At 38.5% G+C, this 22,809-nt stretch overlaps 1 protein-coding gene across 1 annotated transcript in view; it reads left to right on the forward strand.

Moving 5' to 3' along the window:
• spryd3 (SPRY domain containing 3) overlaps positions 1 to 22,809 on the forward strand; it is a 136,497-nt gene that overhangs the window by 62,297 nt on the left and 51,391 nt on the right. Inside the window, 1 exon segment of the mRNA XM_051925083.1 lies at positions 10,950 to 11,099. Within this exon segment, the coding sequence (XP_051781043.1) occupies positions 10,950 to 11,099 (150 nt within the window).

Genomic DNA, 22,809 nt, shown 5'->3' on the forward strand with positions numbered 1-22,809 from the left:
AGTTTAACTTATTACAAACAGCAATGTCATTTAGAAGCTGTAGAATTTGGTTGTGAAATGAATTAAACATTTTATTTGGGGGTTATTTTCTGTAGTGGTTGAAGTAGAACAAAATAACTGCACTATGGTATGGAGGTTTCTGAAACAATTGCTAGTAGGAAGAGTGTGTACAACCCCACTTATCACTAGTTTTTTCCCCATAAATGTATTATAGTGACATCTTTGTCGGTAGAGAAAAGAAGACATGGGAGTCTGAAATGTAAACAATAAAGGGAAGAACTTTTTGTGAAAGAGTGACGTTCAAAACAAGAGAGAACAGAACAGGTAAAAATTAATCTTGTGATCTGCAGTATGTAATAATAATAATTCTTTACATTTATATACCACTTTTTCATAGTGAGTGGGGAGCCACGGCAATCACCACTACTGTGTAGTATCCACCTAGATGATGTGATGGCGGCCATTTTTGTGCCTCTGCGCTCACAACACACTAGATATTAGGTGGTGAAGTGCTAAGAGAGAGAGAGCCAGTTAGAGACACAGGATGATTAGGAGGCCAGAATGAGTAGGCCATAGAGGGCAATTTAGCCTGGACATTGGGATACACCCTACTCTATACAAATGATGCCCAGGAATCTTTTATGACCCCAGCGAGTCAGGATCTCAGGTTTACGTCTCATCTGAAGGATAGTGACATTTTTAGAGCACAGCATCCACATCACTGCACTGGGGCATTGGGATCTACATTCAGACTACAGGGTTAGCACCCCCTGCTGGCCTCACCAACATTTTCCAGTAACAACCCATGCATTTTCCTAGCTGGTTTTGCATCCAAGTACTGGCTAAGCCTGAACATGCTTAGTTTCAGGTGGATGACCTGTTCTAAATTGCATGTGGTATGGCTATGTCCACCCCATTCTCTTTTGGTTGTGTGGGAGGTGTTAACTGAGCTGTACTAGTATTTAAACTGCTGAAGTCACTCAAAACCACTTCTCCTGTTTGTCTCCCTCCCTCCCTCCCTCCCTGGCTGCCCGACTCTAGCTTGATTGCAAAACCCGTCTTACCAGAGCTTCACTCGACCTTTCTCCTTACGCTTCACAGCTTACACCACATATCACCCCATTCCAGTGATTGAAGTGAAACCATATAGGAGGTGTTCTTTATCAACGTCTCGTTCCCCTTTGTACTATAAATTCTGTGTGACATTGTAGTCTAGTGTTCCCCCTTGGAGATCGGACTGTGTATATTTTAGTATGTTATATTGAGGAGTGGAGGTGCTTGAAGTTGGTATATGAAATCAAAGAGTTCTTTAGACCCTAATTGCGTGTCTTTTTCCTGTGCAAAACACTTCACATTCTTCACTCTTTATACCCTATTACTAGTGCTGCTGTTCTAGTGGCAGCCTTCATTTGCATACACTGCAAGCCCCATGACTGTGTATGATCACTGAGACTCTGAACTGCATTCAGCAAGAGTATGAAAATGTTTACTAGCATTACATAACAAAAATGATTACTTGCATTTTGTTTTCAGAACTAAATGATACAACTGTCACATACAATTTATATAGTGAAATGCTTATTTGCTTATCTCCAAGACTGTGCTTTACAAAGAAAAATAACAGACAATAAACAATATATGTATAGCTGTGTGAGTATCAGTAAATATTAATAAATACAGTGGAAGCAGTAGTATGCATTATCTTAAAACTGTAAATGACATGGGAATTTAAAAAAAAAAAAGTAAACTTACATACACATGTAATACAAGAATCTGAGAAAGTAAACATATTTAAAAAAAAAAAAAAAAAGTTTCATTTTGTTTAGAGCTTTACCCTTGACAACAAGGTATTATATAGTCCTAGGCATTCTCCTTACTTACCATGTAAACAGTGTGTTTAGTATAGCATGTGTTTTATTTATATATTGGTTTTTTAGATACAAGCTAACCATCTATTATGCAATTCTTCCTTTCACATTGATTTTTGACATGTGAGATTCCTCTTTTTTCAGAATCACAGTTAGAAATTTTGGCCTTATTTAGTTTCTTACATTGTATCTGAGTTGCTGCTATTACAGAGCTGTGATGAATTGTTTCCGTTTTTTCATTGTAGATGAGGTGAAGTAAGACATTGTTCACATTAGATTATAACCAACCTATAGGGAAATATTTCCTGTTTTCATAGTAGCTCAAATACTTAATTATTCCTTTCATTTTTAAATACTTACTTAGTCCTTTCATTTTTGGATTTCAGTGTTGACTTGAACATCCTATTTCTATAAGGTGTTGCTCAGCTAACTTTGCTGTTCATTTACTACATAGTCTCTTTTTTAATAGATGTTAGAAGTGCTTAGAAGATATGAGCTCTCTCTTACTAAGCAACATCCTTCAGCTCCATCTGTTATGTCGCTGCATAGGCCACTCCAACCTTTTTACACCACCAGCTGAGGTGCCATTGCACTGTGAGGCGCAAATGTTTTGCCATCATGGTTGGGAACAGGCCTGATGTTGTATGACTATATGATTCAACATTAATAATATGGAACAGTAAATAAGAAGACTTAGGGGCAAGTGAATGTCAATTATTTTCTAAGAGGAGAGTTACCCATTTACGTTTTTTTCTACAAGTTTTCAAACAGATATAATTTACACAAGCTCATTCATCATTTTAATTGGCCCATTGTGTGTTAATGATGAACCAGCTATAAGTGCAACAATCTTCAGAAGAAATTCAATAATAATAAAAAAAAAAATCAGTCCCCCCAGGCATTTGGCAGTACTGAGTTTCTAACCGCACACTTCATTCTACTTTGGAAGTTAATTTTCAATCCTCAGTGTACTGCTGCCTCTAGGTCTGATTTTATCTGAACTGGAGCTGAAGTGACAGGGATTTGGTGGGCTTGGGCAGCAAATTCCAACTTAGTGCCTGCCATCCAAATATTAACTTATAATAGATAATTATAGACAAGGGCTTGATCTAATCAACATTTAGGTGCAAAGATTTATGGCATATCTCAGAAATTAATGACTGCAAAATTGGCAGGGCACTCTGGCGAAGACTGGCATCTTTTACTTGCGGTTACCTCTGACGCAGTTTGCTGCACAACAGGTGTATTGTTCAGCATGTTGTCTGATTTATTTTTGTGGATTGTGTTTATTGTAATTGCCTTCGGGGAATGATCCTCTCACAAGTGAATAGCTAGGTTTTTGCACCTTTCAACGTCAGAATCCGAAAGAAAATATCAGTGCCTTGTTGTTGTTGCTCATTACCTGCTGAATGATGGGAGAAGACTGTTAGCTATCATTTTGGCCAAATAAAATTAATTGGGTGAGAGGACAAATATGAAGGCAATTGTTTGCCTCAAATAATTGAAGGGCTTGCTGTTTAAACCTTGCCTGTTTTAAAGGTTTGCCTGAGGGGCTTTGAATGATTTTTAACTTTTAAAAAATTTCTCTTCTCCAGTACTTATCTCATGGGAATGTTTTCTTGCTGGCGGGAAGGAGAAGTTGAAGGCTACATGGATTGAGTTTCCCTAAAATGCAAATTTATTTGAGTAAATTTGTTCAGTCTTGCTCAGGATGCAGTCATTGAATTTTCAAAAAAATTCTCTACATTAAATTACAAATATAAAACATAAAATATTTCATCTGTGTATGTGTTCACCCTATTAAGCCAGTATTTAATAGAGGAGCTTTTTGTAGCATTGACAGCCTTGAGACCATGTGCACAGATCTCTCTCTATCAGCTTTGTACATTTGGATGCTGCTGTTCTTCGCCACTTCTTCTTTGCAGAGATCCTTGGGCTTTGTCAGGTTTCATGGTGATCATGATTAAACAGTCACAAATTCTGAATTAGATTTATATATGAACTCTTTCTACCCATTCCTGTGTAGTTTTGATTTTATGCTTGGGGTCGTTGTCTTGCCAGAAAAAAAAATCTCCCAAGACACATGATTCTTGCAGATAGTGCTAGGTTTTCCTCTAGGATTTCACTGTATTTTGCTGCATCATTCTTTTCTCTACCCTCACATGCCTTCAAGGACCCGCTTCAGAGAAGAATCCCCACAGCCTGATGCTGTCACCGCCATGCTTCACAATGGCATTTTTTGGACAATGTGCAGTTTTGAAACATTGTGTTTAATCGGATGGTCAAAAAGCTCAATTGTGGTCTTATCAGACCATAGAACCATCTTTTAGCTGACTTCAGAATCACTCATGTGCCTTCTGGCAAACTCAAGCCAAGATATCCTGTGCATTTGTTCCCCTTTGCTGGTCTCCCATAAAACTGCATTCGTGGAAGATCCCAGCCAACAGCTGCTGTCTGCTCAGTCTCTCAGCCACTGCAGCTTGCGACTCCTTCAGAATTCTCAGAGGTCTTGAGAATCCCTGACTTGTGCTTTTCAGTCAATTTAAACCCTAAACAGGGGATCTCTATTCACCTATTTAGGTGTCTTCTTAAACCAGCTGGCTGCAGTGATTTGTGTATCATGTTAAAGGGGGTGAATAATTGTGTGATCAATTATTTTGTGTTTTATACATTATGCACTCAGTTGAGTACGACACTCGGCCACTGTATTGATTAATGCTCTTCATCATATTTGTAATTAATTTATACTTATTATAAATTTATACTTATACTATTAATTTATATTACTCTTTTGCATGCAGAATAGTACACTAGATTTGTTGAAGCAACTGGCCAGGAATGTGTAGGGATGCGCTTCAGGGCTTTGAATTCCCTCTTAATTACTGTTTTTCTAAGTTTCTCTCTTTCCCATTTGGATTCTGCAGTAGCACTTTCACCACTGATGTTTGTTTTTTTACATTTCTTATTTAGTGGAAAGTTCCTGCCTTAAATTCCTGAGTTTAACTATTTATCCCACTTCTTCTTTCTTTGGTTAAGTCATTAGAGGATTAACAGTTAGGATCAATAGTGTCCATCCTAAAGATATGTGTGCTCAGTTAACTGGCATATACTGTATTACTTATTCTGAATGGGTAATTCTGAAATGATCATATGTGTTGACTGTTGAAACAAGGAAATACCAGCATTTTAAAATTTGTATTTATATTGCATTACAGTAATCCCTCGCTATATCGCGCTTCGACTTTCGCGGCTTCACTCCATCGCGGATTTTATATGTAAGCATATTTAAATATATATCGTGGATTTTATGCTGGTTCGCGGATTTCTGCGGACAATGGGTCTTTTAATTTCTGGTACACGCTTCCTCAGTTGGTTTGCCCAGTTGATTTCATACAAGGGACGCTATTGGCAGATGGCTGAGAAGCTACCCAACCACAGTGCGTATTATGTATTAAATAAAACTCCTCAAATATATTGTGAGCACGGAGGCTGTTTGCACCCCTAGAGGACACAGCCGCCCCTCAAAAAACACTGAAAGATTACCTTCATACTGCTCCCTTCTTTGCTGGGCTTACATGTGGCTGCTTTGCAAGTGATATGCTTCCCGCATGGTGCTTCGCATACTTAAAAGATCAAACAGCACGTATTGATTTTTGATTGTTTGCTTTCCGCTCTCTCCCTCGCTCGCTCTGACATTCTCTGCTCCTGACGGAGGGGGTGTGAGCAGAGGGGCTGTTCGCACACTGGCCTAGAGGATAGGGACGCTCCTCAAAAAAATGCTGAAAAATGCTTGCTCCCTTCCTTGCAGCTACAGTACTTTGTCCGGCGGTGCTTCGCATACTTAAAAGCCAAACAGCCCTATTGATTTTTGACTGTTTGCTTTTTTCTCTCTCTCTCTCTCTCTGACGCGCATTCCTTTGAAGAGGAAGATATGTTTGCATTCTTTTAATTGTGAGACGAAACTGTCATCTCTGTCTTGTCATGGAGCACTGTTTAAACTTTTGAAAAAAGAGACAAATGTTTGTTTGCAGTGTTTGAATAAAGTTCCTGTCTCTCTACAACCTCCTGTGTTTCTGTGCAAATCTGTGACCCAAGCATGACAATATAAAAATAACCATATAAACATATGGTTTCTACTTCGCGGATTTTCACCTTTTGCGGGGGGGTCTGGAACGCAACCCCCGCGATGGAGGAGGGATTACTGTATTTATTTAGCTGATGCCCAAAGTGAGTACAAATCAGAAGATCATACTGTTGTGGTTGTTACTGCCGTTGCCTCACAGCTGCTAATTTTTATTCTAATCCTTCATTATTTTCGTCCTGGGGTATTTCGTGTTCTTTCAGTCATCATGGGTTTCCTGCCACATGCCAAAGATGTACATATTTGATTGATAGGTGATACTAAATTTCCCAGACATGAGTAAATGTGCCCTGAGATGGTAACCATTAACAAAAGAAAGGCTGAAAGAAAGAAAAATACTACCAACAAAAAGAATGAGGTCAAAGTCCCTTGCCATTTAATATAGACTGTTCATACTAATGTTTATGCACTACTGTTCTAGCGCCCGTTATTGTAATGGGCTAAATGACTTAGTAGTTATATAAATATGATATAGTTCAGGAAGACCACCAGAAAGTCACAGCATGTCAGTGATAAGAAAAAAAAAACTATAAGGCGGCATCTAAATGGTCTGCCATTTATCAAAGCTTCAATGTACAGTTTTTACATGTTCCATCATATCTGATGTGACCCAAGTGCATGAGTCTCTATTGGTCCTCCATTTCCCTTCACTGCTAGCTGTTTAGAGAGTATTTAAGTTATTGTATGATAAATAGAGAATGATACAGAAATAAAGGTTTGGGGTTGTTCACTGTACTGTATTTTGGCGTACTTTTGGCTTTGAAGGGCTGGGACGGAATCCTATGGTGCTTACTTTACAACTTTTAATTACTCAAGTGTAAACATTATAATCTGCTCTAGAATCAAACTGCAGTAGCGCAGCATAATATATACAAAGAGCATGAGCTTATGATTAGGTAAGCATGATTAAAAATTAAAGTTCTCTATTCATTACAAATAATTGTGCCTTACACACGCTGCCTTAGGTGTCCAAGTGAATCAAATCCCCAGTAGCTGAATGCTCTGTGTTTTTTGTTTCTTCAACAGTCTGGACACTGAGAGCACAAAACCAAGAAATTGTATTATTATATATATTGTGACAATAGAGGCTCTGTCGACCCCTTGAACCCTCAGACCAGACATCAGACACCAGATAAAAGTCCAATAATAATATTTATTTGAACAAATAAGTGCACAAAGCACCCTTCTCTCCACAATACTCATAAACTACACAGTAACTAATTAATAATCAATCCTCCACTCCCTGATGCGTTGCCACCCTTCCACCCAGCTCAGCTCACTTGTTTGGGTTTCCAACAGTCTTTTATAGTCCATGACCCGGAAGTGCTCCTGAATCCTTGTCCATGTGACTCGTTAGCACTTCCAGGTCGGATGAAAACTCTCCCTATTCATCCCGGAAGTACGTCGTTTCCTCTGTCGCGGTAATTAAGACACACTTCCGGGTTATAGGGCACATGCAAGTCCTTGAGCCTCCCTGCAGCGTCCTCTGGTGTCCAGCAGGGTTGGGAATAAAAACTCCATTGTCCATGATTCCCTGCTGGTCTTTGGGGCACTTCCATGCTACAGGGAGGGCTCCATCTAGTGGCCTGGGGGTATTAGCCGGAATGAACGACCAGCATCTCCCACAGTATTCCCCACCCAACGAAGAATTATAATTCGGAGCAACCAGTCCCGAGAGGAACGTCTTTCTCCAAGAGGATCCACACGCCGGGCTTGGGCTTTGTCGTCTAGACTCCCCGGAGAACCTAGAGGGAACGTTGTATCGCCAACTCTTCTGATCCCCTGTCCTCTGAGGACAACTTCACCATAGATGGCCCGACCTGCGGCATTCGTAGCAGAGCTGTGGTCCCCTTGATATTCTCCCCCTGCGAGACTGGAAGCACCTCAGTACTTCTGGCTCCATTCTTCTCTACACTGAGACGGGTTTATCGGCCGCTCTTACGTTTTCCAACCCCTTATCCAACTTGTCAGGAGACCCCCGTTTTATTTTAGGGATCTCCTGTTTAATCTGGGGCTTGTGTACAGTTTGGGTCTCTCTATTAGAGAAAGAGAGCCCTTTCACTGTCTGCACACCCTTTGACTTTAAACTAACCAGAGGTGGCATCTTCAGCACAGTATCGCTCCGAGAGACAGAACTTTTCAGCTGCTCTGGTTCGATCGGTGCTTCAACCGCCCCTTCTGTCATCGTACCACATTCCCTTGTTGGGTTTGCAGTGACTTGGCACCCGCTACTTATTAATTGCGGGCCCGGATCACACTGCATCCCTTTATAATGTACGGTACCGCCATTACCCACCAGTACCGCCAAATCATATAAGACGGGAGGTTGTCGTCCTATACGCCGCAGGAATTCATACACTTTCCGGATGGGCGCTTCGGTCATCTCTCCCAGTTCCCCGACGATCTTCTGAATCACCGTCAGCTTCTGTAAGAAACTATGTATGGGCTCGATTAGCTTTTCGAGTACCCGCACGTCCATAAAGTTATTTAATTCGGCTGCAGGCAAGTTAACTTCGGCCTTCTTCTTACCTACCGGCCAGGAGCCAATGAGCACGTGCTCTGACAGGCTTCGTGGAGGCTCTTGGGAATTGGAGTCTCGAACTATAGAAGTCCGGGGCGCCACTACCGGCCGACTGCGATCCGCCTTTTCTAATTTAATGGCGGACCGTTCAGTCATATCCCATCCTTCTATACCTTTATTTATGACTAGCGCTGCTTCATTTGCCTCCCCCTTCCCTTTCAGGGAGCTCGGTTCCGTTGGGGGAAACGGCGACCTCACCTACGGGACAACGTTGACCTTCTCCTTCCCACAATCCTTTGGGAGATATCACGTGTCCTACTTTGGCGAATGGAAGGAAACTCTCATGGTCATGTGTTCGTTTGTAGTCCTTTAGGTTTCCCCAGCCTGCTCCGGGATAGGCCACGTGACTACAGTAATCCCTCACTACTTCGCGGTTCACTTTTCGCGGATTCACGACTTCGCGAATTTTATATGTAAGCATATCTAAATATATAACGCGGATTTTTCGCTGCTTCGCGGGTTTCTGCGGACAATGGGTCTTTTTACTTCTGGTATTTGCTTCCTCAGTTGGTTTGCCCAGTTGATTTCATACAAGAGATGCTATTGGCGGATGGCTGAGAAACTACCCAATCAGAGCACGCAGTTAAGTTCCTGTGTGCTGCTGATTGGCTCAGCGACGGAGTGCTGCATTAACCAGGAAGTCTCATCTCACTCATGCAGCATTAACGTGCTCTTGCTACTGCATTCAGGGGATTATCACCTTCATCGTCATCATTTTTACTGCGCAGCATATTCATCACCATCATCACGTCATATATAGCTACGTGTACTTTGCTATACAGTAAGTGTAAACTTATCTACCGATTTCATATTACTTAGAAGTTGTCCCTGTTATTAATAGAGTAAAGGGTGGGTTGTAAACAATACAGGGAGGGTTTAAAAACGACCAAATACACGTTAAATAATTAAATAAATATGGTGTCCCTACTTCGCGGAAATTCAGTTATCGCGGTCGGCCTTGGAACCTATCTCCCGCGATAAGTGAGGGATTACTGTATTTTCGTCGAATAGGTTTCCAAATTTCAGACTCCTAGATCGTCTAGACTCCTCGTCATCGCGGCCATCTTGCTCAGGTGGGAAGTATGTTTCCGACTTCTCGTCAGAATCAAGTCGACAGCCCTCCCGCTGTCGTAACGCTTGGGCCCTCTCAGCATTCAATCGCGGCCCTGTCTTCTTCGCTTCCCGTCAGGAATGTTCATAGATGCGCGGCATCATCTAGGGTCTGCTCCTTTTTGGTAATCCCATTCTTTTTCCTGGATTTCTTCCCCATTATGGACTGATGTACAATAAGGCTTACTATATTGCAGCCTGCCCGGGATTGGTTCCTGCCTTGTGCCCTGTGTTGGCTGTGTTGACTTCACAACTGTTTTAAGGATCATTTATTTAAAGATTTATTGAATGCTCTACTGCACTTTGGACACCTGTTTTGATTCTTTTAATAATGTTATTTACCAGTGTTATTTATTAAAGGTAGACTACAGTATATAATTTATCAGTGTTATTTGTTAGGAAAATTGATTTTTATGTTAATATATTTGGGGTGCGGAACGGATTAACTGGATTTCCATTATTTTCAATGGGGAAGTTTGTTCTAGATACGAGAAATTCGGTATACAAGCTTAGTGCTGGAACGAATTAAACTCGTATCTAGAGGTTCCACTGTATTTATTTGAACAAATAAGTGCACAAAGCACCCTTCTCTCCACAATACTCATAAACTACACAATAACTAATCAATAATCAATCCTCCACTCCCAGACGCGTTGCCACCCTTCCACCCAGCTCAGCTCACTCGTCTGGGTTTCCCACAGTCTTTTATAGTCCATGACCCGGAAGTGCTCCTGAACCCTTGTCCATGTGACTCGTTAGCACTTCCGGGTCGGATGAAAACTCTCCTTTTTCATCCCGGAAGTACGTTGTTTCCTCTGTCACGGTAATTAAGACACACTTCCGGTTATAGGTCACATGTAAGTCCTTGAGCCTCCCTGCAGCGTCCTCTGGTGGGCCCCATGGTGTCCAGCAGGGTTCAGAATAAAAACTCCATTGTCCATGATTCCCTGCTGGTCTTTGGGGCACTTCCATGCTACAGGGAGGGCTCCATCTAGTGGCCTGGGGGCATTGGCCAGGATGAACGACCGGCCATCTCCCACAATATATATTTTTTTTTTATTAAAAGCAAAAAAGTCCAAGGTGAGCAAATACTTTTTATAGGTAGTGTATACATTTTAAGCAGGTTGTGTTATTGTATTTTTTTATGTATTAAATTTTTGTTCATGTTATTCATTGTATTCTTATCCATTGATGCTTTGCCTGAGATCATTGTGTAATTCATCTTCTCGCTTATTTTCTTGACTTCTAGCTACTTGAATACACTGGGAAAGGGAAGAGCATCATGGATGTTGGTCTAGCTCAGGCTCGCCTCCCACTAAGCACAAGGAGCCACTATTTTGAGGTTGAAATAGTTGATGCTGGAGAAAAGTGCTACATTGCTCTGGGCCTGGCCAGAAGGGTGAGTAAGGTTTTTAACATTCATAAAACCTGTCTTGAAACATTAATACTTGCTTATTCACTTATTAATTCACATTACATCCTTACCTCATGATGAGCAGGCAGAATTCCAACATCTTACCATTAGCTGGTAAATTTCGTAAGTGTAACATTATTCTCAATCCAGAAATTGGAATAAGTGATTAGACAAACACTAAGTTATCAGCATTATTATACAGTAAAAGAAAGAGAGGGTTAACAACAGATGAGGAAAACAAATGCATCCAGCAAAAAATAAAAATAAAGTAGTAAGCAGCCTCTCACTGGGCCAGGTAAACTGGTTTGGGTCACTTAGACATCCAGATAATTCTGCCTGACACCTGCAGTCATGGTAGTTTTGCATTTGCCTTGTGCTGTATTGTTAATAATTTCTGGGTTTGTCTAGCCTCTTAAACTACCTCCTCTGGTACATCATAAAGAGTCCAGGGATACCCTTTAATTCATGCAAATTATCCTTCAGTGGTTCATTCTATCCTAACACCCATAGGCAATGGTTTGCCATGAAATATTCCTTAATGGAATATTTCACCCTTAAGTGATATTTTAATGTTACTTACCTCATGTAGTTTGTTGTTTTTATATACTGTTAAATAAATCACTTACTGAAAACGCTAAGTCAGAATATGTTTAGATGCACCTAAGAATCTGAATCGAAGGCCTGCCCACCCACCTCTCATTCATTGGTTATGAGTCTATCCTAATAACAGCTTACTCAATGGCTAACATTGCTTTTCACATGATATCGGCAGTGCAAAGTTTACTGAGAGTTATAAATAAAGGTTAAAAGTTAAAGAAATGCAATTGAAAACATTATCAGGAACAGAATATGTCTCAGACTTGTGCACATCCTAGATGCTTCAACAAGTTCAGTTCACACATTTAGTTTCATAGACTCCTGCTAAATAATCGCGATTTACTCCAGTTGTGGCTATGAATATAAATGTAATAACATGAAGTGGGTCTACAATTCAAATACTTGTTTGTGTATGAGCCTGCTCCGCAGTAAAACTACATGTGTATGGGAAGTTGTGAACATACAACTGGAGGACTTCATATGTGAACTATGGGATATGTGTAACATTAAACTTTTTTAGACATTTTGATATTGTTTGCTGTTGTCCAGTGTTGGTGGCCATAGACTTCTGTTCAATCAGAAACTTTTATCTCCATTCTATATGGAAACATTAGATTCAAAATTTTTTTGGCTGTAACTACAAGCTACATGTTGTAGATAACATACATAAAGGTATAGGTTTTGTGTGGTGTAGTCCTTTAAGCTTACATTTGTGATGCACTGATGGTCAGTACATGCTTAGCACTAAAGAGTTATCCTGCTCAGGCTTCAGTCCACAAGGTGCTCTTTTGCATATTGTGCTCCACGATACATTGCAGCTTGTGACACTCACCATCTGTTCTAAGAAATAACCTGCCGCCACTTTTTTTTTATTTTGACTCCTGACACCTGAGTACTTTTATGCCAAGTGCTACATTTCCAATATTGTCTGAGAATTACATTTTTCATATGTACATGTACAGATTTTAGATGGCTGATGCTTTTTTTTTTTTCTTAATCTGTGCCAACTTTTAAATTATGAGAACAGTTGTTACCATTTTTGTACAGTGGAACCTCCTGCTAGAAAATCAGGTCATTCTGGGCCATGTAGTATATCAGTGATAGGGGTCTAATTGAGAATTTGTATTTTATAATCCAACATCTTTACCATCAGGAAGCCGCATTGTGTACAGCTCAAAATGTTTTCAGATTTCTTTCAGTAATTTCTGTACTTTAGTATGGAGTCTTTTAACTGTGATGCCAGCCTGCTCTGCCATAATATAACTTAATTTCCACCTTTTTAAATAGACTTACATGAACTTGAGCTTCTTCTGCACTTGAAAAAATTTAGCAACATTAGATTGGCACTTTCAGATTAAATCTTTGCCAAAGTCAACCAAATCTTTGTAGTGCTGAAACTTTACCAAAATCAATTTTCAGCACTAAGGTCAGTCTGCAGTAAGAAGAATACAGCTCAAAGTTGACACAACAACTCACTTGATAAATGCACGGATGTAGCTCATCTGATGTTTAATTTGCTTAAAACGTGAACTGTGGACAAGATTCCTAATGTAGGCAACAGTTTCTGGATAAAGCATGTGGTGAGAAGTTAAGCAAAATGACACCTTTAATTGGCTAACTAGAAACATTACAATATGCAAGCTTATTGTAATCTTTGTAGTTAGCCAATAAAAGGTGTTATTTTGCTGAACTTCTCACCACATCCATAATGGCTAACACGGTACAACACCCTAGTACTACTGGATAAAGCATGAAATACTGCATTATGTGCTCAAAGTGTGGGTGTTAAAATGTATGTTTAGAGCTCAACATTAAATAGTAGAGAAGTAAATCTGTCCCTTGTCTTAACGTAAAAACATATTATGCAATGGTAGTACCCTCAGTTAGCATAATTGTCAGTACATTGTAATCTGTTAATGCAGTAAAAATGAGTGTGCTTACATGCACTTTTATAGCCCGGTTATTCACAGAAACCTGTTTTTAAAATGCCATGTAAATCCTTAATCTCGTTAGGGAAACCTGGTTGACACACTTGGATTTCTCTGTAGCTATGTAAACCCTTAACCAGGTTAGTTAAGGATTTTGTGCATGTCTGTTGCACTCTGCTCACCTACACATGTATTAGCTTCACACTCGCTGTGTTTACAGAGATAAATTTGTTGAGGCAAACGCCTGGGAAATTGATTTATTCATTCTCTTGGTTGAAATAATCTGTCTCGATATTTCAAAAATCGTAAAAGTTATGTTGATGAGTTGAATGTACAGTGCTAAGCTCAGCAATACAATCTCGGGAGCAGTGTTGCGGGAAATGGGTTAAAAGTAATGTGAGTTATGTAGTTTGATTACTGTTTTAAGTAACAGGTAACCTAACCTAATACATATTTTATTGACTTAAAAATACCTGTGTTGTTGTTATCCCAGCAGGACTAGGTGTAAGGCAAGAAACACACATACCAGTATGCCAACCAAACAGAAAGAGTGTGCTACATGAAATCTGGTAACAGAAACCCATAAATTTAGTTTCAGTTTAGTTTTAATCCTGCTACTTGCTATAGACCTTTTGAAACCATGTGATCAGGTGCTGCAGTGGGTAGTGTTCATACGGTGAATCAAGAGTGGCTTAGATTGGCAATGTAAAAAAGGGATGAATGTTACTTAAAACACAAGAAAATTATCACAGGTTCAATGATTGTTTTTGGAATCATGGTGGCTGCTGCTGATGTTTTATCCCCCTTTTTTTGCACAGTTTAATGTTGTTTTTTTTCTTTCTTTTTTATGAGCATGTAAACACATTCAATGAAAGTATGTTTTCCCCCTCAAACTTGGTGCTTCCTATGCTATACAATAATTAATTTTGGACAAAGCAACAGGTTAAGCCCATACAGGATTAGAGCTGTGTGGTAAAGCATTAAAGAAATGTTCATCTCTTCATCTTGTGTTTGGGGAAAAAATGGCTTACAGCACAAATCCAAATGCCAAAGCAGCCTCCTCCCTATGAGATAGCTAGCCAAGGCAAAATTCAGCGTGTTTTTTTTTTTGTGGCCTCAGTTTGGCAGATGCACTTTTCTTTGCCTTTTATTCCTCAAAGAGAACTTTCTAAATGCCCACTCATAATTGAACAGAGAGGAGGTTCATCACAGGGTGCAGCCAGACATACCAAGTCCATAGCCAGATTCCTGGCATCTCTGCATCTGTGTCTTGTAGACGAAGGTACAAAATGTGCTGTGTGGGTTGTGAATGGCATTAAGAGACTGAAAGCATTTCAGGGATAGAATACCTTGTGTTTTTTTCCTTCAGCTAATTATCTTTGTTTTATTAATACATTCTAAAATTGGTTTTAATTTAAAAAGTTTCCCTTTTGTTTAACTAAGCCTCACAAAGCTATTCACTCTTCACAGTTCTCTGGATTTTCATACACTTATTTTATATTTTATCAGAAGTGGAATGGTATACCTTAATACTCATAGGCAATAATTAAAGTCTGAAAAATTAATTCTTTTAGTTACATGCTTAATCACTTTATTTTGAATTTACATTATTGTTTATCAAAACAGACTCCGTATCCAAAGTGCTGTCTAATCAAACCTTTTTTTTTTATTTAAGACCAGGTGGGCCACTGCATTGCTAATATGCCAGTTTCAATGCACACACACCCTTCTGCCCCAAAGCAGTTCACTAGAGCATAACAATGACTTGAGTACAAGTTTGCTCCATTGCTTTTATCCATCTCTAATTTTTGCCATATCCAAGACAGACTGCATATTTCTCCCTAGTACAGTATATAAACAGCATGAAGTCACATTAAATTCAACTGCAGTTGAAAATGTGACCGTATATGGGTGCTCAGATTGATTTGATTTATATGTTTGTATGACATAGCTCTTTAGCATTATCAACTTATGTTTAAAGTGAAAAGAGAAATAAAACAGTCATTGTTAAGGTTAAGCAATCTGAAAGTTATAAATTATTCTTCGTCCTCTTCATTATTTCCCACTTGGATTTGGGGTCAATGTTTTATGGGTTTTGGTATGATTTTTATAGCCAGATGCCTTTTCTGACACCAGCCATCCCCATTTATCCAGCCTTGTGACAGGCTTCAAAATGGAGGCTGGATTTGCTAAATTATTTACTGAATATAGTAACTTTTTTGGATAATTAGGAAAATCTGGGTGATTAAGCTACTGGATGTTTTATTTTAACCATTTTCACTTAACTTGTATCTGTAAGAAACTTTTCCAAGGAAAACAAATAACCTTGAAAGAAGGACATGAAAGTCAAAGCTTTCTTAAGGTTTATATATAAACGATATTTGTTGAACATGAGCAAGCAACTTATTTGTCACATATGTAGCATATGTTCCTCCTCATTCGTGGAGAAAATAAGCATTCAATCAGTGTACAACCACACCAGAAAATCCAGACAAATTATAAAATTATCATTCATCAAAATTTGAAATACTTCAAGGGTGTTTCATAATTCATAGGACATTGGTAATCTCTAAATATACAGTTGCTTTATTGATGAGTTTTCCACTTTCCCTCCTAATATTAGAATACTGTATTACATTCTGTGTAGGAAAATGTGAAAACACTGCAATGGATGTTGTGTTGTGGACATAGCCTTATTTTTTTATTATTATTACAGGGTGTCTTTGTCAAACAAGGGCCTCAAGAACTGTAATAATGACTGTAATGCAGGGGTTCCATCATTGTCCTGGATAACCTCATTGACTGAAAGTTTTCATTCTAAGCAACACCTTTTTATTTTTTTTTCTTCAGTTAAGCAAACTGATAGTTCACATTTTCTATCTTTTTTGTGTCAATATATCTTGATTACATCTTGCCTGAAGAAGGGGGCTGAGTTGCCTCGAAAGCTTGTATATTGTAATCTTTTCAGTTATCCAATAAAAGGTGTCATTTTGCTTGACTTTACAGTGTGTCAATTTAAAAATTCCTAGTTACATTTATTTACAAAAGGTGTATAACAACATTTTCTAAAGTTGTTAATATCTTCATGTTTTTTTTACTGTGTTAGTTGATAATGCTCCTAGGTTTCCCAACTCTTAACCCTAACTGATAACTGTCAGTTTTTGTAGATACTGCTTTTGTGGAAGTATAGGCCATGGTAATAATGACCCCATAGTGTCCCAGCTCAGCTGTTAATATCCAGTAGGTGCAGCCTTTGGTTTGTGAACTGGCTTTATATTTCTTCCAGAAGCATTGCCTTTCAAAAGCCCACCATCATCCATGCTTGTCCAGTGAAATGCAGGCTTGGTTCAGTAGTCTTTGTTTCACAGTCCTAACACTGCAGACTTGGATCCCCAACTACCCGCCCCCCTCTCCCCCCTCTCCAAACAAGTCAGATGACTTTCTTGGAAATTTTTCAGTCCTAATAAGCACAAATTGAAGCTCTCATTGGAGATGGCTTTCAACTCTGAGGTCTGGACCCAAACTCTGCATGTTGGCACTGCCCTGTCACAACTCAGAAAGAACACTTTGTACCATTCCTCCTACTGTTTCTAAAAGGAACATTTCTTTCTGGCCAGGTGGGCTTCATTCAACGATTTCACCAGTGTGCAAGTAATAGGGATGACCATAAATGGCACTTCCACGGTGATTTTATTTTTGGAAGTTTCCAGCTAATTAACATTAAATGAAATGAAAGCAAGGAGCATTGTCTTGGGCATAATAAGTAAGGGCTTAGTATTGACTTTTGGAACAATACAGATAAATGTAGTGTTCTATAATGTCTCTTACGCAAATCCAATGCCAATCTGTAGAAAAGTGTTTAAAGCTTTTTCATTTTTTTTTTAATTTTCCAAATTCTACAGAGCATAGATTTAGTTTCAAAAGATAAAGAATCCGAAGGCAAGCCACTAATATGCTACACATCATTATAAACAGATTTTTATTGAACCTTGAGTATTCCCAAAAGTAGGTTGGTTCATTGTGTAGACTAGGTCATGTTGGGGTTGTAGGGTTTGAGTGAATGTAGGCATTAGAGCCATTGTATTTATCTCTTACAGGTTTTTTAGGAATTTTTTTATATTTGTTTACTTCAGTATGTGCTTATGAGGTTACAGCATGCCTGGAAGTGTCACGACATCCTGTTTATTTAGAGTAGCAAAAATATGATTTTGCCTTTTGTAAACTGTCATGAACCTTTCAGGGGTTTATCTTCTCCAATAATACTGTCAACTGGAATTTTTTGTTTTCTTCTCTTCCATTGTCATCTAGCCAATCTTAGACCTTATGATAAGAGGGATGCATTAGCCTGACTGTATTTATATTTAAACTATTAAGATTGCATTCTGTTTTATTGTTTGATTAATCTTGAAATATGTGTTTATGTATTTAAATGTTGTAAAGTTATACATTTCACACTTACATTTGTTACTATGAGTAACTGGAGTTAGTCTGTAGAGCATTCTGCATAGTTTGCCATTTCTGGTACTTCATAGTTTGTTAGTTCTCGTAGCTACTTCTGATAGTTGAACACTTGAAATCTGATTTGCACCTTATGCAAGGTTGATTTTTGAATTAGATTAGATAAACATTATTAATCCCAAGGGGAAATTGAGATTTATACAGCAGAAACATAAATATCAAAGATACAGACTCACAGAATAAAAAATACAATCATTCAATAGATACATTTAATAAAATAAGTATATTGTGCATGAATAGCAAAATTAACTTAATGCGTGTAAGCATTTAGTCTGGAATATCAGAAGAAAGCATTGAATTGCCAGATAGCAGCATGTTAGGAAAGACCCCCAGAGGTGCTTCTTGGTACACTGTGAAGGAATGAGACTGTGGCTGAAAGTGCCCCAAGAGAGCCCGTTCTGGAGGGGACGAAGGAGAATTTTCATGATGACACTCAGTTTTGCCATGATCTTCTTTTCCACAAGAGCTTCGTGTGGGCAGGTTTAGCCCTGTGATGGAGCAAGCTTTCTTGAAAAGTTTGTTCAGGCACTGTGCAACTTTTGAATTCCAATTGCTTCCTCAGGAGATGACAAATACAACAATACACTGGCTACAATAGACTGGTTAAACATCTCCAGCATGTTGCTGAAAACATTAAAAGACCTGAGTCTTATCAGGAAGTACAGTCTGCAGCTCCACTGTGTTGTCAGACCAGTCCAGTTTGTTCTTTATGTGAATCACCAGGTATTTGTAGCACTGCACCCCTTCACATCCTACCTGTGAATGGTGACTGGTCTCAGATGCCCTTTGGCTTGGCAGAAGTCCACCACCAACTCTTTTGTCTTGCTGATGTTAAGAAGCAGGTGGTTTTCACTGCATCACAAAACAATGTCCTCAACAAGCCTCCTGAACTACAACTTGTCCCCATTATTAATACAGCCTTTGAAGTATGTGTCATCTGAGAATTTCTGTAGATGGCAAGCCACTAGTATTGTACTGAAAGTCTGTTCTGTACAGGGTAAACAGAAAAGGAGACAGGACAGGATAGTCACCCGAGCTGCTCCAGTATTACATACCACCATTTCTTTCAATGTCCTTGACCCTCACAAACTACTTTCTGCTGGTCAGGTGGTCTATGGTCCAGGAGATTGTGGGGGCATCAAGATGTATAGCCTTGAGCATTTTCCCTAGTCGATGAGGCAGAATGTTGTTAAAGATACTGGAAAAATCAAAGAACGTTACTGTGATTACAGTCCCAACTTTGTCCAAGCGGGAGTAGGTTCTGTTGAGCTTGTACATCAGAACATCCTCCACACCTATCTGTGCCTGATAAACAAGTTGCAGTGGCTGAAGATGTTCTAAAACCAATTGTCAGAGCTGTTTCAGGACCAGCTTCTCAAAGATCTTCATCATGTAAGAACTGTTCTGATGTCCTTGGGATCACTGGAATTCACCATATGCACAAACATAAAACAGAAAAACAGGATAAAGCTTGGGTTATATACACATAAAGCACAGACGTAGTCTGGCATTATTATGACACCGGGTGTAAGTGCTTGGAGGAATAAATACAATATTGTATAGATGTACAAACATACCCAACAAATGTAATATCAATATATAACAATGCATGAATTATGCAGAGCAATGTTTCTTAAACTATGGGTCACAACCTGATTATGTTGTAAAATTAGACAAGATTGTTCAAGCCAACTATATATATATATATATATATATATATGGAAGAGAAGGTCTGTGATACGGTTTGCATATTTGCAGTTGGAGATCCACAAAGGGAGAAAAAATGAATCACGTATCATAAAATAGTTTTATTCCTGACCTTTCAACCCCTGTCAGGGGTCTTCATCAGAGGATAATGCTTAGACTTACAAGAATCAAAGGCATATATATATATATATATATATATATATATATATATATATATATATATATATATAGCATAGTTTACTGTCAAATAATGCAAAGTGTATGCGACACGTGTTTCACCCTAATTCTGGGCTCATCAGGCATACACACTCACTGCACCCCCTCTCGGGGATCAAACCTCGGACGTCAGCCTCAGAGGCAAAGTCTCTTTACATTGTGCCACGGCGTGTGGTTCGTTTATTTGGCAGCATGTAGATCGGGGTAATTACATTCATGATATTTGTAGTCTGAATCACAATCTGATTGTATGGGTGGTTACCTACCAGGTAATGCTTGTGGTTGGTGTGCAAGTCGGCAAACATCAGCCACGGTGCCCTCTTCAGTTGCGAGAAGCAGATCATGGAATGTTGCATAGTTTACTGTCAAATAATGCAAAGAGTACGCAACACGTGTTTCATCCAACTGAAGAGGGCACCGTGGCGGAAGTTTGCCGACTTGCAGACCAACCACAAAGGTTACCTGGTAGGTAACCACCCATGCAATCAGATTGTGATTCAGACTATGAATGTCATGAAATATATATATGTATATGTATGTATATATATGTATATATATATGTATGTAAATGTATATATATATTTAAACTCGGCACAAATTGTGTACTGAGTTATATACCACCCTCTGTTTAGCATACTGTTTATTGTGATATTATGTGATATGATCTGTATGCCTATAAACAAAGTCATTGATGCATCTCATAGAGCTATCATGAGACCAGTGGTACCAGTACATAATTAATAATATATTAATATATGTATTAACATAATACTCACAACACCAACTTGTGAAAGACTCTAGCTGAGGTGATTGATAGCAAAGATATGTATAAGAAAGGGTGACGTAAAAGGATGAGACGATTTTTGTAGTGCTGTTGGGGGTGATTCAGTATGGTGGGGATATTTACATTTCTGCAGCAGTGTTTTATGATAAATGCACATTCAGTGGTCATTTACAACTGATTAGTGTCTAATCAATCATGTGTTCATCATTATGGCATGCATTGAACCTATAATAAATCTTTAACAGTGGTGCACAGAAGATAGTGTATTAAGTTTAACATGCTTTAATGTAGACAAATTCTTTATCTTAACATCATTTAAAGATGGTTCAATAAATTTCATTGTACTGGAAGTGTGTGTTTATTGGACTACTGAGAACTATAAGTAAAGCAGAAAATATCAAAATGGTGAGAGAGGCCATAGAGTGTAGCCCTCTTCTTTCAGCACAATGTCAGTTTGCAGCATTCAACGTTTGAAATTAAACGGTTCACTTAGTTCTTCACCACAAATTATCCATATAAAGTACAAATAGCAATGCATTTTTGAGAATAATTGAGCTACATGACTCAACCTTTAGTATTTACTTTTTTGAATTTTTAATTATAAGCAAAGACATACTGAGCAATCTGCAAACTCCTGTTTTTGAATGGAATTTATTTTAAATGATGAATAGTGTTTTATTAACAATAGTTTTGTTTTCTACTTTAATCTTTTAGTAATTTTCATGAGAGAAATATGCCTGAATGGAGGTGACTGAAAGCAAATGTTGTAAACCATAAAGTTATCACCTCAGTTTCTTGCTGGACAGTATTCTTCCAGTTTACATTTTAAATGTTCTTTTTCATATTATTTTCAATAGCAGAAAAAAAAAGTCACATATTGTTAAAAATGTTATGAAACGTGAATACAAGGTTCTTAGTCTCAGTGTTGCAAAATATCCCAAACCCATCCACACAATCTTTTAGTCCACATACTACTTTAGTGCATCACTAGCAGCAGAAGTTTTATGAAGATTTCCATTCACTGTAGCTAATCCTGTTTATATTGAATTTTTTTTTTTCTAATCAAAATGTTAATGTTACTGTTATTGCTTTTATTAACCTCCTTTGGAATTAACTCTGAGCGTGACTCAGGCTCTAATTTCTATGTAATTGCGGTTAAGCCCAAGTCAGATTCCAGGTAGTGTGTAATTATCAGCTTTATAATGTTAAGCCCAAACAACTCTCAGGACAGTATTCTTTTGCCATCTAGTGGATAAAATAACATTATGCTGCATAAAATCATAATTATTTCTATATGTTTTGCCACTCTAAGGTAACTCATCGATTTTCACAAGTCAAATGGAGCATTCAACCAAAACACATAGTGTGTAAATGAGAAATTGTAAAGCCAGTTTGAGAACAAAGCGAAAGTGTACCATTAGTTGAATCAAGTGATAGTGATGACAAAGTGAATTGGTCTTTAGCCGCTGACATGGAGAGTGAAACTCATGTATACGATCTTGCGCAACCAAACTGCCGTAATATGCCCAGAATGTTCACCGTGGTGCAAGTAAGTGGGTGGCAAAATAATTGTGACAAAGTAGAAAGACGTTAGTCTCCTAACTGCTCACAATGCAGAAACTGTTGTTCGTGTCAATGTAAATGTGGAAGTTACAGTAAGACAAGTGGTGCATTGATTATCTGTCACTGTCATTCTACCCTCTCATGCAACACTAAACTACTGTACTAAATCTGCATAAGTACAGCTGTGGACACTGAACATATCTTTCCTACTGTATTTATGTTGACTATTTGGTATTTACATGTTTGTTACATGTAATAGCATTTTTTCTTGTTGAAAAGAAATTCTACATTTTTGACAAGTTTTTTTTTTCCAGGGGTGCACTTAACACTAAGCAGGTTATTGTGAAATCCACTGCATTCTTACAACTTTGGAACCTACATC

This window comes from Erpetoichthys calabaricus, chromosome 3 (genome assembly GCF_900747795.2).
Source record: "Erpetoichthys calabaricus chromosome 3, fErpCal1.3, whole genome shotgun sequence".
NCBI classification, from domain to species: Eukaryota; Metazoa; Chordata; class Cladistia; order Polypteriformes; family Polypteridae; genus Erpetoichthys; species Erpetoichthys calabaricus.